Source organism: Sitodiplosis mosellana, unplaced genomic scaffold (genome assembly GCF_009176505.1).
Source record: "Sitodiplosis mosellana isolate CC-2019 unplaced genomic scaffold, AAFC_SMos_1.0 Smas_scaffold_6290, whole genome shotgun sequence".
Classification (NCBI taxonomy): Eukaryota; Metazoa; Arthropoda; class Insecta; order Diptera; family Cecidomyiidae; genus Sitodiplosis; species Sitodiplosis mosellana.
The window spans coordinates 1,523-16,138 of NW_022601531.1; the positions used below are offsets into that span (position 1 = coordinate 1,523).

At 36.1% G+C, this 14,616-nt stretch overlaps 2 protein-coding genes across 8 annotated transcripts; both read right to left on the reverse strand.

The window, feature by feature from the left end:
- Positions 1 to 625: 625 nt before the first annotated feature.
- LOC129579614 (integrator complex subunit 4-like) lies at positions 626 to 4,516 on the reverse strand. The gene is made up of 8 exons (XM_055469770.1): positions 4,256 to 4,516; positions 3,912 to 4,157; positions 3,340 to 3,836; positions 2,668 to 3,241; positions 2,166 to 2,424; positions 1,264 to 2,039; positions 948 to 1,185; positions 626 to 855 (listed from the first exon to the last, which is right to left on the reverse strand). The coding sequence occupies exons 1-8, from the start codon at positions 4,301 to 4,303 to the stop codon at positions 686 to 688; spliced, it is 2,808 nt and encodes a 935-aa protein (XP_055325745.1). The 5' UTR covers positions 4,304 to 4,516; the 3' UTR covers positions 626 to 685.
- Positions 4,517 to 4,991: 475 nt separating this feature from the next.
- On the reverse strand, positions 4,992 to 14,616 carry LOC129579615 (putative fatty acyl-CoA reductase CG8306). Of its 7 annotated transcripts, none has more exons than XM_055469777.1 (6): positions 13,365 to 14,616; positions 7,567 to 7,748; positions 7,314 to 7,394; positions 6,711 to 7,218; positions 6,189 to 6,501; positions 4,992 to 5,992 (listed from the first exon to the last, which is right to left on the reverse strand). In XM_055469777.1, exons 2-6 carry the CDS (start codon positions 7,675 to 7,677, stop codon positions 5,476 to 5,478), a joined length of 1,530 nt encoding a protein of 509 aa, XP_055325752.1. In that variant the 5' UTR covers positions 7,678 to 7,748; positions 13,365 to 14,616; the 3' UTR covers positions 4,992 to 5,475. The 7 variants fall into 7 exon arrangements, with proteins under 7 accessions (XP_055325752.1, XP_055325748.1, XP_055325747.1 ...); XM_055469773.1 differs by having other exon boundaries at positions 9,458 to 13,687; XM_055469772.1 differs by lacking the exon at positions 13,365 to 14,616 and adding an exon at positions 9,888 to 10,074.

Consider the following 14,616-nt stretch of genomic DNA (forward strand, 5'->3'; position numbering starts at 1 on the left):
ATTTCAGGCGATTCTTTCAGCATAAAAATATCATATGAATTTTTGATTTTTAAGAGTGTTTTAGATGATTTTGTCATTTAAAAAAAAAATATTTTAGACGAATTTGTTAAAAAAAAAGGACCATTTCCTTTAGACGAAATTGTCATTTTTTTAGACGATTTTGTTTTATTTTTTGACGTTTTTGTATTTAACCGAAAAATATCCGTTCCGTCGTAGTGTTAAAAGTTATGTTTTTAATCAAAGTCCAAATACAGTGACATTTTTCCACAATTTTCCCAAGAATGGCGGAAAATCGGATTCTCCGAATTCTAAAAATGATACATAGATCTTGGCCGGTGAAACAACTTTGCTGAACATCACAACAAAAAACAATCATTCCTTGTGAGACAAAAAACTCATCAATATAGATAAAATATAGTAAAAAAAAGGTCAATTAACGTGCATATCTATTGTCTACGTATGGTTCAATGACTTCTCTGTAATATTCTTCATTCACTATTTTACTGTCTTCATCACAGTCCAGTATTCATACGAAGTTAAGTTGGCAGCACCATGGACGAACAAAAGGTTAATCGCAGCAAATGAAAACTTGCGACATTCAATTAAAAAAAAAACAATATTCAAATCACTAGAGTGGACAATTTTTTTTATTATCTACATATTTTTAATCAAACTGAATAAATTTTTAAATTCCACGTTTGACCGGTTTTGGAGCAAACATAACCTTAACCGGCTTACAGAGTTCCAATTCATGCCCTGGCCTCACTGATAAACAAAGTGAAATGTCGATTTGACTCGCTTCTGTCCACACACCGTGTGACAATAATAAGCTGGTTCGTAGACGCCAGTTATTCGCTACCAAGAAACGTGGATTAAAAATTGAAAAAAAAATGTTCGAATCAGCTAAAAAAGACAGAAGAAAAAATAGATAATTGTTCACTACTTACTATCTTCTCCATTTTCTGTGACCATTCGTTTAAGGTCTCGCATCCGTGGTACCATTAGATGAACATTTTGATCGGGATACTTGATTCTCATACGCAAATCTAATCGCTGACTTTCACGCAAATTGTCAATTTCGGCCAGAAATGGTATGGCTGCAATGAGACCAGCTGTCACTTTAATCACATTATCGCTTGATGCGGCTGACGTTGGATCCAAAATACGAGCCGTACAGATTTTTATCTGTAGAGAGAAGATGAAAAGTTGCAAAACAAATGAGAGAGAAGATAAAAATTAAAAAAAAAAGAGTCCAATGCTTACATTGATATTAATTTCTGGTGAAGCGACCGGAGACGCTGCTTGAACGATGGGTAAAATTTCTCGAAACACTCGTCCCGGTTTCGGATCGTTCATGCTTGATATTTGATTCAATATCGATGTGGTGAATGCATCAGCCCGCATGTATGGATTTTCATTAAGAAATTGATTTGTATCGGCCGCAATTTGTAGGAGCAATTGACATGGTGCTAATGCACTCTGTGATCGATCTTTCACAATCAATACAAGATGCAGTGCACTTGCCCGCAAGCTGATCTGTTTCACCATAAGTAAATCGTTCGGTGTGAGCGACGAGAAAAGATTTTGTAGTTTAAGGCACTTTTTCATCAATTGATTCAAGCATTCTTTGGATGGTGTGCGGCTGGTCGACATTGTTAAACACGATTGTAGCTGTTCAATCAGCAATTGAGCACCCAAAAATGTGGCCGTATAGTTTGCCGTACCAGATAGTTCTGGATCAATGGCAGCCAAACGATCTAAATTGTCTTGTGCAGCAGTGAGCAGTGCTTGACGGGCACGCGGAGCTGAATATGATGCTTGAATATTATTCAAAATTGTTTCGAGGAATTGCCGAGATCCAGTCGATACTTGGGTGATCGTTAGTTCAGTGGATGTTCCACCGATTGGCAATGCAGGCACCAAATTCGGCATTGTGTCACGCAAATATGAATAATGCTTTATCGTGATTTCAGGCAATAGATCCAGTGCTGGTGGCAATTTTTGTGCCGCATTGAATATCATGATTAAAATGCACACGTCTGCAAATAATTATTATCATATTGGAAATTTGTAAATTTTTAATTGGAAATTTTGAACAAAAAAAAACTATTCAAATGAAAATGAATGATAAAAAAGTGATGAGAATACCATTAATATACACTTACATGCCGGATCTTCAACATCTTTTTCGGCACTATCGAAAAATGGATGGTCTTGTAGCAATTGCGTCACTAAAGACATACAAATCTCCGGATGCTTTGCACCAATTCGCTGCATACAGCCAAAGGCTGAATATTTATCCTGTGGATATTTCGACAGCACGTCCAACACTTTTTGAACAACCATCAGCAAACAAGTTTGCGTAGAAACTCGACACACACCCAGCATAACATGCAATCCCTCGCGCACTTCCACTGAATAATCCTACGGAATGATTTCAATGAGGAAATAATAATTCAACAATTCGAAAAACTCATTTGAAATTGTGTCCCGAGTTTTGTTAGAAAAGAAAATTGAAAACATGTCACATGTGAGAGGCACATATTTAGAGAATAAAATCGAAATAATACTTTGTTTGGTGGTTCTTCTGTTCATTACATTGAACCAATTTGTTATGAACCGAATTTTAAAAGAAATATAGAAAAATCTCAACAATAAAATACTCACCTCCAACGAACTCAGCATCGTTTCCAGTTGATCTTCGCGCAGTGTGATATGTTTTGAGATTGCTGTTAAACTGGCGATAGCCTTGAGTCGAACGCCTTCAATTTCATCATTGAACATGTCAACCAAGAAGTCCAAGCTCAATACGGCAAATTTCGGATTTGATATGGCCAATTTGCATAATGAATCAACGGCAGCTGTTCGCACCTCAAGAAATTCATCTTCCAAACCGTGCACCAATGCACCACATGCACCAGATGCCATCAATGATACAGTCGATGCATTGATCTGTTCCTTTGGTGCATCGTCGGCCCACTTTTTTCCACTTGACCATTCACCACTTTGAAATAGTTCCGTGTATCGTTCGTGCAAACTTTTCTTGCGTCGTAAGTTACTCATAAGCTTCTTATCAAGAGTCTGATGTAAGAATTCGCTGCTAACCGCCGTCATGCCACCGAGCAAGCTGGCAGCTTGTGTACGGACCAGCATGGATAAATCACAAATTGCGGAGCAAATGTGACCAAAAGCAGCATCAACCATGCGCAATTTTGAGTCAGATTCGGGCACGTCAATCATACTGAAAAATGTGATAATATCCAATGCAAATAAATCATTTTTTTTCATCCATCGCTCTGAAGATATTTCCACATAAAATTTAGCCGTCTGTTTACTTACAATTCCGTGTGTTTAATGCCAAGTTCATAAACTAATCGCAGTGCCTTCTTTCGTACACATTCATAGTCATCTTTTAGGGCTTCAAGTGCTCGAAAATAGAGTCGTGGCGGTAAATAGGTGTCACGTTGTCCAAGTGTTAGAATTGAATCGAATGCTTGGGCTCGAACGCGCGAATCTTGTGAGTCGGTGTATCGGCTAATCAAATCCAAAGATTCTTTTTCCGCTTCGCGCAGTTGCAAAAATGCACCGAGCAAAGTTAATGCATGCCGTTGCACATTGTGGCTGGCATTTGTTAGTTGCAACTTGGCAAACAGAACGATTCGGTTCAATGTCGGTAATGGCAATTGCTGTGTCTCACCAATTTTGAATAGACTGTGCAAACCTTGTGATATGACCTTTGGCGATGTTTCACCTTTCAGCAACAGAGTCACTTCGTCCACCAGACTTGTGCCATCGTGCAGACTGTCGGCAGCCAATTCTCCGAATAAAGCCAGTACCTAAAATAAAAATGTTCAATCAATTAAACATCGAGTTCGTTTCCATGCACATTAAAATCACGGTAAGTATCTAACCTTCACTCGAACTGCCGACTCTTTTTCCCGTTTGAAATGTTCACGAAGCTTCCGAATCGATTCCACAATGTCCTCGGTCGCACTGTTGACCAATGTGTCCGAAATTTGAGTCAGTATTTGTAGCGCTTCATTGCTATTTGTCGTTGTTTTTAGCAAATTTGACAGCACCTGTATCGATGGACCGGCATTGCTAGTCGAACGTTTTGCTGTAATGCGAAGCTTCTTATGGGGTCGATGCTGACTCGCCTACGGTAATTTAACAAACCCAATATTGTGCATGACGAAAAACCAATGAAAGACCAATTTGGGATATTGCGAATTGAATTATTCGGATGCAGTCTTACCTCTATTGTTTGCGTTATTGTCTCGGTAATTTTCCGCTTATGAGGCATTTTAGATATTTTATTGCGCGTTTGCTTTGTCAGATGGACGAAACTTTACTAAACCTTCAGTAGATCACAACATTTGTTTTTATTTCGATGTTTTCTTCGTTTTCTTATTGACGCGGTATTATCATGCATGCATTCTAAAGCAATATCAGCTTGCGTTTGACACAAACATCAAAACCAACAAGCGAAATGTCATTCAATGCTCGGCGAACTCTATGTGTGTGTGTGTGTGTGCGTGTGTCTTGATGCCCCTATTGGTAAATAACGCCATACATGAAAAGAGCTCGGCATAAATTTCAATCGAATGATTTCACTTTTTTTTTCATTCTATTTTATTCGAGTGATGACCAGAATCACTCGATTTACTGTTATTCAAACTCTTCATTTTTATAAAGATAAAAAATCTTTTGTTTAATAAAAACTGTAAGCATCAACAAACGAAACAAATTGTCATTAGTAAGCATAGTTATTCAAAACCATTGGTGTACCCTATGGAAAACATGTGGTGTATATTTTTACATGACCATCCCTACTGAAGAACCACATTTTCAAATGAATTGTTAAACAGAATGCAGGTAAATTAAAAATTTAAATATGGAAAAGGGACTTGACATCAGTTGAAGGTTGTTTTTTTATTATATATTTTTCTTCCCTTTTTCTTTTCGTTAGTAAAATAACACCGTATCATGAGTATATTTATTGTTTTTTTATTGAAAATTTTCATTCTTGATATTTGTTAAACAATGGTGAAATTAGTGAGATTGTAAACATCATGTAAATTTCCTTCAGCCCAATGTTTTGTATTCTTAGTTTAAATTCTTATCAAAATGAATATTGAATCGAAGATATCAGTATTCATGGTCTAGGTTACAGTAACATATTTGTTGTTGTTGTTGTTTTAATAATTATCGTAACAGAAATTGGTATGCTAGATACTTCTTGGTCCCTTGCGAATCATTACATATACTATATTATATTCAAAATAATGGAATGTCTCCATAAAAGATTCAATTTTCTTTTCAGTGTGTTCATTCGTTAACAAATTTAGCAAAATATTTTTCGCTTTCCAATAGCTTTGAAAAGTTTCAAAAAAAATAGTCATAAAAATGACGAGTAGAATGTTGTTCGCAGTTTTCAGAGTAAGAAAAATGAAGGATGGAATGTATACGATGTATTTACAAGAAGCTAAACAAAATGTAGTAGAGTGGAACGACAAGAGCACACTGGGCCGTTGTGCAGCCAATAATTAAAGCGGTGAACCACCAAAGTAAACCGTACAATGACAATTGCAAGACAACGTGAGCGGCCAAGAGTATTTTGTCCTTGGAACGTGCAGCTTCCAATGTTTTTGGATCTTCTTTGCTCAGGTAACGACGAACACCGGTGACCAAATTGATAAAGTACACTTCCCATTCGAGCGTTGTCAAATCAATGTTATACAGCTTTTTATCGGTCAACGATTGCATTTTGATCAGCTCTTTTGTGTTGGTATTGTGGAATTTCCATTCGGTGAAGATGAACTTTTCCAATAATTTCAATGAGCTCCAGACATTTTTGTGTAGCCGCACCAAAATTGGACGACCGCCAGCCACTTTAGTAACTGTGTCAAGTACATAAGCCGGCGCAAAATGGAAGAAGATCGCTGATAGTTTGAATAACAGCAAACTAGACATGAATTTCAAGTTGGGATACCTGCAAACGAGATACAAATAGTTACAAATGGATTGATTACAATTTTGTTTTTTTTCCCGGATTTTATTCTTTTCTTTCTAAACCACTTGAATACCTACTAATTTCATTGGGAAATGTTGAAGAAACAAAAGACAAGAAAAATTGAGGAAAAAAACAACTAATTAGAATAAACTGAAATAAATACGTGATTCCTTACCAAACTGCACTTTTCAATGGGTATTTGTGTAAGTAACCGTTGATTTTATCCTGTACTCCTTCCCATTTGAATGGTTGTGTTGTGCTCGATGTACAGTGGAAGATGGTGATCTCATTTGATTTCTTGTTGTAAATGTGCTGACCGGTGACCAATACCTGGTTGACAACCACATCGACTGGAATGTAATCGTAGATGAGACCGGCTCCGATTGGCAAACGACGAATGACACCCTTTGATGCACCCATAAGGAAACCTTGTGGTCCATTCTTTGAAATCGTCCATCCTGGAACTGGTTCCTTCCAAGCACCAGTGACTAAAATTTAAAAAAAAAATTAATGTTTTGCTCATTTTCGATAGAAACTAAGCTAAATACTGGGAACTTTTTTTTCTAAATCAAAAGAATTGATGGAAAAATCGAGACTTTGGAGAGAGAATGGGTTAGCAGCCATCTGTGTAGCTTAATTCATAGTCCGAACAACAAGAAAATGTCAAAACGTCGAAAAACACTGAAAATTTACTTACTCATGCTTGGTCGAACGATGCCGCATGGGAATTTGTCGGCGCATTTAGCCACTTCATGTTCGGCCAAATGTTTTGTGAACGTGTATGTATTTGGATGTTCACCCAAAACGCTGGCCTGTTTCGCAGCAATTTCTTCATCACTGAGAGTGCTAATCATTTCGATGATTTTCTCTGCATCGGCCGGGGCTGGATACAGATTTTCCTCACATTCAACCAAGTATGCATTGACATAGGCACTGGACACATGCACGAATGAAGCCAAATTTTGTGTTTCTTTCGCCAATTGGGTAATTCGGCGTGTTCCCAACAAGTTAATTTCAACGGTTGGCTTCAATGGCTCATGGAAATCTAATGTGGCAGCTGAGTGAATGATCACATTCACATTACTCACAAGTGTTTGACGATCAGCGGGTGAAATGCCCAAATTCTCCAATCCAACATCGCCTTGAATTGGAATCAACTTCTTGAAAATATCCTTCGATTGTTCTTTCAATAATACTTCAAACACCTAATTTGAAAACGAATGAAAGAAAATTGCAAGGGGTAAATGGCCAAAATTCAATTTGAAAAATTGCAACATTCTTAATTACTAATGCGATTTACCTCATTATGTGTAAGATCTTCCAAACGTTGCTCGATCGTTTTGCCGCGCTTTTCTCGCATAAGTAAATAAATTTTTCCCACCTAAAATTGAACGTAAGCATTTTAGTCATTTCGTACCAATTCTTTGAAAATTTGTTTTTACTGTTGCTAGCAATTTTTCACTCGACAACAAGAATAAGATTCGATTTTTGCTCGGCTAATGCAACAAAATACAAATCAATGCATCTAAACCAAACAAAATGAAAATACTTACGCCTGGAGTGGTTCGCAATATCTTTTCAATCAATGCGATGCCCAAAAACCCGGTGCCACCAGTGATGAATATGTTTTTGTTTTTATAAAATTCGGCCGTTTCTGACGCCATATCGCTGCTGGTGAACTATTTCGATTGTTGCGATAAATTTATTACTTGAACAGACTCCAAAAGTCTCAAATCTAAAAATAAATATCCAAAAACAAAAACAACTTGTTTATTTTGGGGAATACATACTATCGCACGGGTTAAACTTAGCAAACAAAAAACGATCAAGGTTAGTTCCGATCGTCAATTCATCTTAATTATGACTGACTCTTTGTGTCCGCACATCGAATGTAGTGTAGCCGTAAAGGTAAATGTTAAAGTGATCAAAAATGAATTGCCATGAAATCGCTCGGCCAATATAAACTCTTTAGATAATCGGTTTATTGTTTGTTTAAAGACAATTGCGTAACAATTTATTGACTTTTTTTTTACAATGTATTGTTATTTTGGTCAGATATAAAACGAAACACGGCCATAGTAAAACACTTTTAATCCAATGTGACGGTGAAAGGAAACCGAAAAGATACAATTTTGTAATCATAATTTCCAATTTTAGCATCGCTAAATTAACGGCAAACATAAAAAAACATATTTTGATCGAGTGACTTGAGAGTAACATAGACAATCACTTGACTTTCGCACTATATTTAGATTTCAGTTGATTTTGTTTGTTTGTGAGATTTCAAATTATTCATTGGCATGGATTCATTAGGCGAAAATAATGCAGCAACACAAGATTGGTGATGTGTTGTGTTGGAAATTGATTAAATGGATGGAAATAATTCACCGACGAAAAAAAAAATGATAATAATCATAATTACCGATTATATTGAATCGAAAGCATATTATACGTCGCTTGATTGAGTTGATTTGCAATCAAAAATTGTCTAATCAAATGTTCATTGGATGACGGCAACAAAAACGAATCCGATAATGACCGTATACGTCTCGTCGTCGTCATAAAATTTGTAAATAATTGTTGAAACACCGAATTGTTTGATCAAAGTGGCCAAAGTTTAGATTATAAAAGCGTCGATTGGATTCTTTGATTTTGTTCCGAATGTTATTTTAATCAACTGAATTTCTGATTACCTCACAAGACAACTTCTGAACTTGTTTTTTTACACTTTAATTGTTATTATGCAAATTTTCTTTATTTTTTTTTCTCCACAAACAAGATTTGAGACCAAAACATAAACTCTGTTTGATAAAAAAAAAAAAACAAAAAAAAACTGGCAAAAAGATTATATTCGACCAGAAAAATGGTTTTAGCAATCTTTTGGGTCTTCTACTTTTTTGCTTCCACTCAGAGCTAAGTAGAAAAATGAATATTCAAACGAATTGAGAGGGAAAAAAGATAATAAAATAGCCGAGTCGAAAAGTACACAAATATTGCTTGATATTTGTACGTGTGCACAACTACGCAGCTCAGGTGATTGCTACTTGCATCTCTTTTCAGTGTTTTGATTTCATATTTCTCGACTCATTCGTTCATTCGCGCGTTCTTCGCGTTATGATTTTTTATTTTTTTTGCTTTCCACTGAATGAATAAACTTATTTGCGATGATTGATGTAACACATTCACTTTAGTACTGGTCTCTCTCTCTCTCTCTCCATCCCTCTCTGGTCAATATGGTTCTGGTCAATCGAAGGTATACTTTACATAAAGTTAAATTGAAAAACAAATTGCAGTACGTGGATGTTATGCGTGATATGTGTTATATCAGTATGAATTCACTTATACAAGCCAAATGCATTAGATCAACGTAACACACGCATTTGTAAAGATAGAAAAAGAATCATATGTGAAGAAAAAAAAAATAATATGGCCAAAATACGCAACTATTTTTGTAGTTAAAATAGTAAACACTGAACTGTTGACATTCAATGCGACGTGTTGTCCGTTCAGTGGTGCGTTTAGAGACAATGTTGTATTTTAACGACTTATCTCCCCGCCTGACTCGCACCACACGGATCTTTCAGATCGCAACAAGTGCAATTAAAATTATTCAAAAAGAGATAAAATGAACAACAACAACAACGAAAATTCTCGTGTGATACACACAATCCCAAGTGACAACTTGTTCAAAATGTTTATTTCATTGTCTTGACTTTATGAAACGTCTTGCATTTTTGCGGTAATTTTTTTTTGTCTTTGTTTTTGATTATCGTCTCTTGTTGGCTGACGAAATACACTAACTATTGCTGAAAGAACAAAACAATGTAACATCTAGAAAATGATTACTAGCATTTTTTTGTGTCTGTTTATTTACACGGTGATGATGATGATGACGTGAAAACAACTACGTAAATTCAAAAGCCAGCTCGAATATCAAATGGAGAAACACAATGCAATGAAATAACAGGAATAAAACACAAAACACGAAAATACCACCAAAACTAAATGGACACACGACAGAACACAACATCGGTCTGATTCTGAACGATCGCTACAGAACAATGTCACAGCTGAAATCGAAAAGCAAAAGATGACTGAATCTTTTTTTTGTTGACGAGAGAACGATTAGAGCTTAGGCAAAGGTGAGATGCGTAGTGTGTGTACTATTTCGTTGGAGCAAATTCAACAAGACAAAGGAAAGCAATTAAGCACAGTTGTACATATAATTTTCTCTTTTTTTTTCTGTTCGTTTGAGGAAAAGTGACCACTTCGTCGTTTAATTTGTCTAGTTTGTATGTGTGTGGCTTTGATCATAAATGAAATTATCTCATCTAATTATTGTCTGTATCTATGTTCTCTCTCTCTGTTTTGCTCCACCCTTACACTGACCTATAACTCCAGACTTATTTTGTATTATGCTTTGTTTTACAAATAAATATTGTCATCACAATAACATAAGTGTGTCGTCTGACAATATGCGGCTTTTCTCATGTTTGACGGAAACATTAACATCGTTAAGTCAAACCAAGTTAAGTGGACGTAATGGATATCTATCGGTTCAATGACTGTGATTTTGATTCTAATGCTTGAGAATTGTTTTGACATCAAATTTACTTTGGTTCAATGCATTTCAGCCCAAAGTTTTCTTTGTCTACTTCAAGCAGAGCCAAAGTATATGAGCATCGACCCAATGTCATCCACACTTGAATTGATTCATATTTTATTTGACAAATTTTTTCGGCTACGTGACATCTGACTACGAACAAAAGTTTGGACACAATCACTTTCCTAATTTTGGCACCGCATTTTCGGCCATTTTTTTTTTCCACACGATTGGTTCATCGCCCTTCGCACATACTTGATGATTTTCTTTGGCTACTTTTCGGGCCACTGACCGAAAAAGAGAGTGATGTAAATCACAACGGTAATAAAGTGATTGCTCGATTAGAAAGTTGTTAACGATTTGAATGAAAGAATGGTAAAATCAAAGAAACTTCGCTTAAAAATTAACGCTTACATGCGAATGAATGAATGAACGAAAGATGAAAGTGTAGCCAAAAAAGTTATGACAACCATATTTGGTTTTGCTGTTGGATGAATAAAATTAAGATGTGATCATTTGTTTATCGAATAACGAAATATCAATGTAAAGGTTTGCATGACATGCATGACGCTTCTAATATTCATACACTTGATAAAAAGAGGAAAACCGTTTAAAGTCCAATTTTCATATAGGTTTTAACGTGTTATTTAACGATTTATCGCCGAGAAGGAGAAATAACAATTTATTCGACTGCTCAGAGTCATAATTTGTCATAATCGGAGTGAAAATGATTTGAGCCGAATAAATAGTGTTAAATTTTTCGTAGAAGCAATTTCGACGCATAACAGTCTAGATATCTAACAACCAAAAAGTAACCTTTGGTCAGTGCCGATTTCAATCTCGTTCTCCTCTGTTAGAAAAAAAGCAACGAAAAAGACGATCGACCACATGTTGTCATGCAAGCTATATTCGTCTTTTTCTTTTTTTTTTGTCAGATTCCGATTAACTTTACCGAATAAAAAATACTGGAATCTAACGTTGATGCCACATTCTTGATCGAAACAACAACACGAAGCATTTTACAAAATCGAATCGGTTGAATTGAATTTGTTTATTTTTTTGGGAGATGAGAAGGAACACAAATAAAAGGAAAAAAATAAATTCACCATGAGATAAAAGGTATTCTAAACGAAGCTTTGTCAATCCAATAAAGGTGAATATATTTCGAGCCAAATCGTCAATTGAAAGTTGTTTTTTGTGTTCTGTTCAACGGTTAGATTTAACGGACGTATGGTCGACGTGGATAATCCTCAATAAAGACAGCAACCCTTTTCTCTCTCTCTCTCTCTCACTCAGTCACTCACTCACTCGATATCAATCCGGTATTTACAGCGCGACAATGCTAGAAACTACGACTGGTAGAAAAAGTCGCGACTGCTGTCATATCACACTCGCATACAATGTTTATTATTTGTACAGTGTTTCTTTTTGGTATGAACCGAGCGCGAGACAACGATATTTGCAACATTTTTGACGGGTTTGGTTTGTTGGTTTTTCTACTGATGAAACAAACAAACGAAGACGGCAGAAAACGACCGCCGATTTGTACCACCAACCAAAATAACTATATTGATATGGTCTTTTCTACATCCGTAACCAGTTAGAGTTGAACTCAAAACTTAGCAAAAAAGAATAGAGATGATGAAAAAAAGAAACAGCAGAAGAACAAGTTGAAATTATTAACCGGCCGAATAATTACGATTAATATCCATTCAATTTGCGTTTGATTGCTACGCATGACTTAATGTTATTGCTACTGTCGCTGTGTCTGTGTGGCTCGAGAGCGAGTGCAATGAATGCTTTTCGCAAAAATAGAAGAAGAAGAAGAAGAAAAAACCAACAACAGCGTTACAGATTCTTATGCGCCAGCCATTCAATTTTGGATTGCGTGCGTTATGCGTGTGTGTGTGTGTGTGCACAAAATTCATCATTTGTTTTTGCAAACGTCGTCATATTTCAACGAGGCATAATCGTCATTAGATAGTATCTATAAATCGCTTCATCTGACAATCTGGATTTTGTGCTTGTTTCGTATCGTTCCATACACTCTGTTGTGCGCATTATGAATTGGAAACTGCCACCGCTTCGCATATACTATTGTTATCCAATAACTCGTGAATGTTTTCCGCTAGCTGTTTCACTTGGATGAAAGAGCGGTTATACAAGCATCGAACAATTAAACTTGAAAAAGAACGCACGAGGTTGCGCCTAATATTATTTCTTCTTCTTCTTTTGTCTTCGGTCGGTTCATTCGTTTGGAATGAATTTCGATTTTTTTGGATTGCGTTGCATTCGCCGTTGCTATCCGGTTTTTTGAGTTTTCGGCTTTAAAATTAACTGAACAATCCAGAACTACTTTCACCGTGAAGCGCGACTTCCATCTAGTCTTGATGATTATTTGGGTTTAATATCTTTCCGCATTCGAAATTTCTTTCGATGTCAAAATTCGGAATCTTTCTTTTCGCTTAATGAATTCGTCGACTGTGTACGAGACATTCACACATGGACATTCGGCGTTGGAAGACAATATTGATGTCACACCATCCAATGAAATGCTACCACGTCACATCAACACACGTTTTAACTCGTGATCTCAATGAAATATATCTAAACCGTTTTTTTTTTCATCGTATCTTCTTCAAGTTATGAACAAAAGTTGCCGCCTCCTCTTTTTTTTTGGCCAAAATTGAAATCAATTGTCAAATGTAATATGAATGACAAACAATGAAAAAGTATAAAAATACACACCTGTGATATTGAACAAACAGACGAATGTGAATCAAGATGGAAAAATAATGTGCACACAAACTAACAACGACACCGGTAAAGATAAACAGAATCCAACGAATTCGATGTAATTACATAAACAAAATTGAAGAATGAATTGTAGTTGAATTTTTGTTCTGTTGTGTCCGAAAAATGTGTAACTGAATCGACACGACCGCCGAGGAGAAGCACAAGAATACGATTTTTGTGTTGATGCCGCAAGACGAATTCCACACGACTGACAGCCAATCTCGAAATGTACCACAGTCGATTTTGTGTTGTTTTATTAAACATTCCCGTCTTCTACGTGAGCCCGAAGAGAGAAATAGTGTGAGTGTGTAGTGCGGGCACTCTTGTTCATTCCATCACACATTCAACTACTACTTTGACCACATACACGTCATCGCTTACGATATGCTGTCTCTGTTTTCATTTCAATGTAAAGGTTTGTTTTATTACATTTGTTGTGCGTCGTGCCGGTGTGAGTGTGTATTCACTCAGTGTGTTTCGAGTTGGTTTCAAGCAAAGTAACTTGTTCAACGAAATTAAAAAATACACGTGTATTCATTTATCGTACTGTACGAATGCATGCAGTAGAAAATGTAGTTTTGTCGGTTATTGTATTGAGGTTTGTGTGTCTATCTGCTCAACGACGAATTGACGTTGACTGGAACATTGTTTGAGTTTCAATCATTTTGGCTCATTATAGAAAATGCGTTAAACTCTTAGCACACTCGCATGATGTGTTTTTATTCATTTTTTCTTGCTTTTTTCGATTATTGTCATAGCTACATACCATCTTCTACTTTCACTTTTAACCCAATGTACGGTGTGTGTTCCCTTGTAATCACTTTTTTCTCAGTGTTTTTTTTATTCACACAACATTCAGAAAAATGTCATAGACTCGATCATTCGTTTGCAGCGGCAGCGATTCGATTGGATGGACAGAGTGGAAAACATCGACGCAATGAAAACATATTATAATTAAGAGGACGATTAATTATCATTATGCTTAAGATCAAGGCATCGAAAATTACACCAAACAACCGTTCAGCACGTTCGTTCGTTTGTTTAATTTCCTTTAATTAACCACAACAGAAAATAATGATACAGAAGAAGGCCGCAGCAATGACATTATGGATGCATCTGCACTCTTGACCGTGTCCATTATAACACACACACACACACAGCCAAAATATGGTTATTACCTATTGTTTAACATTTTAGATCGATC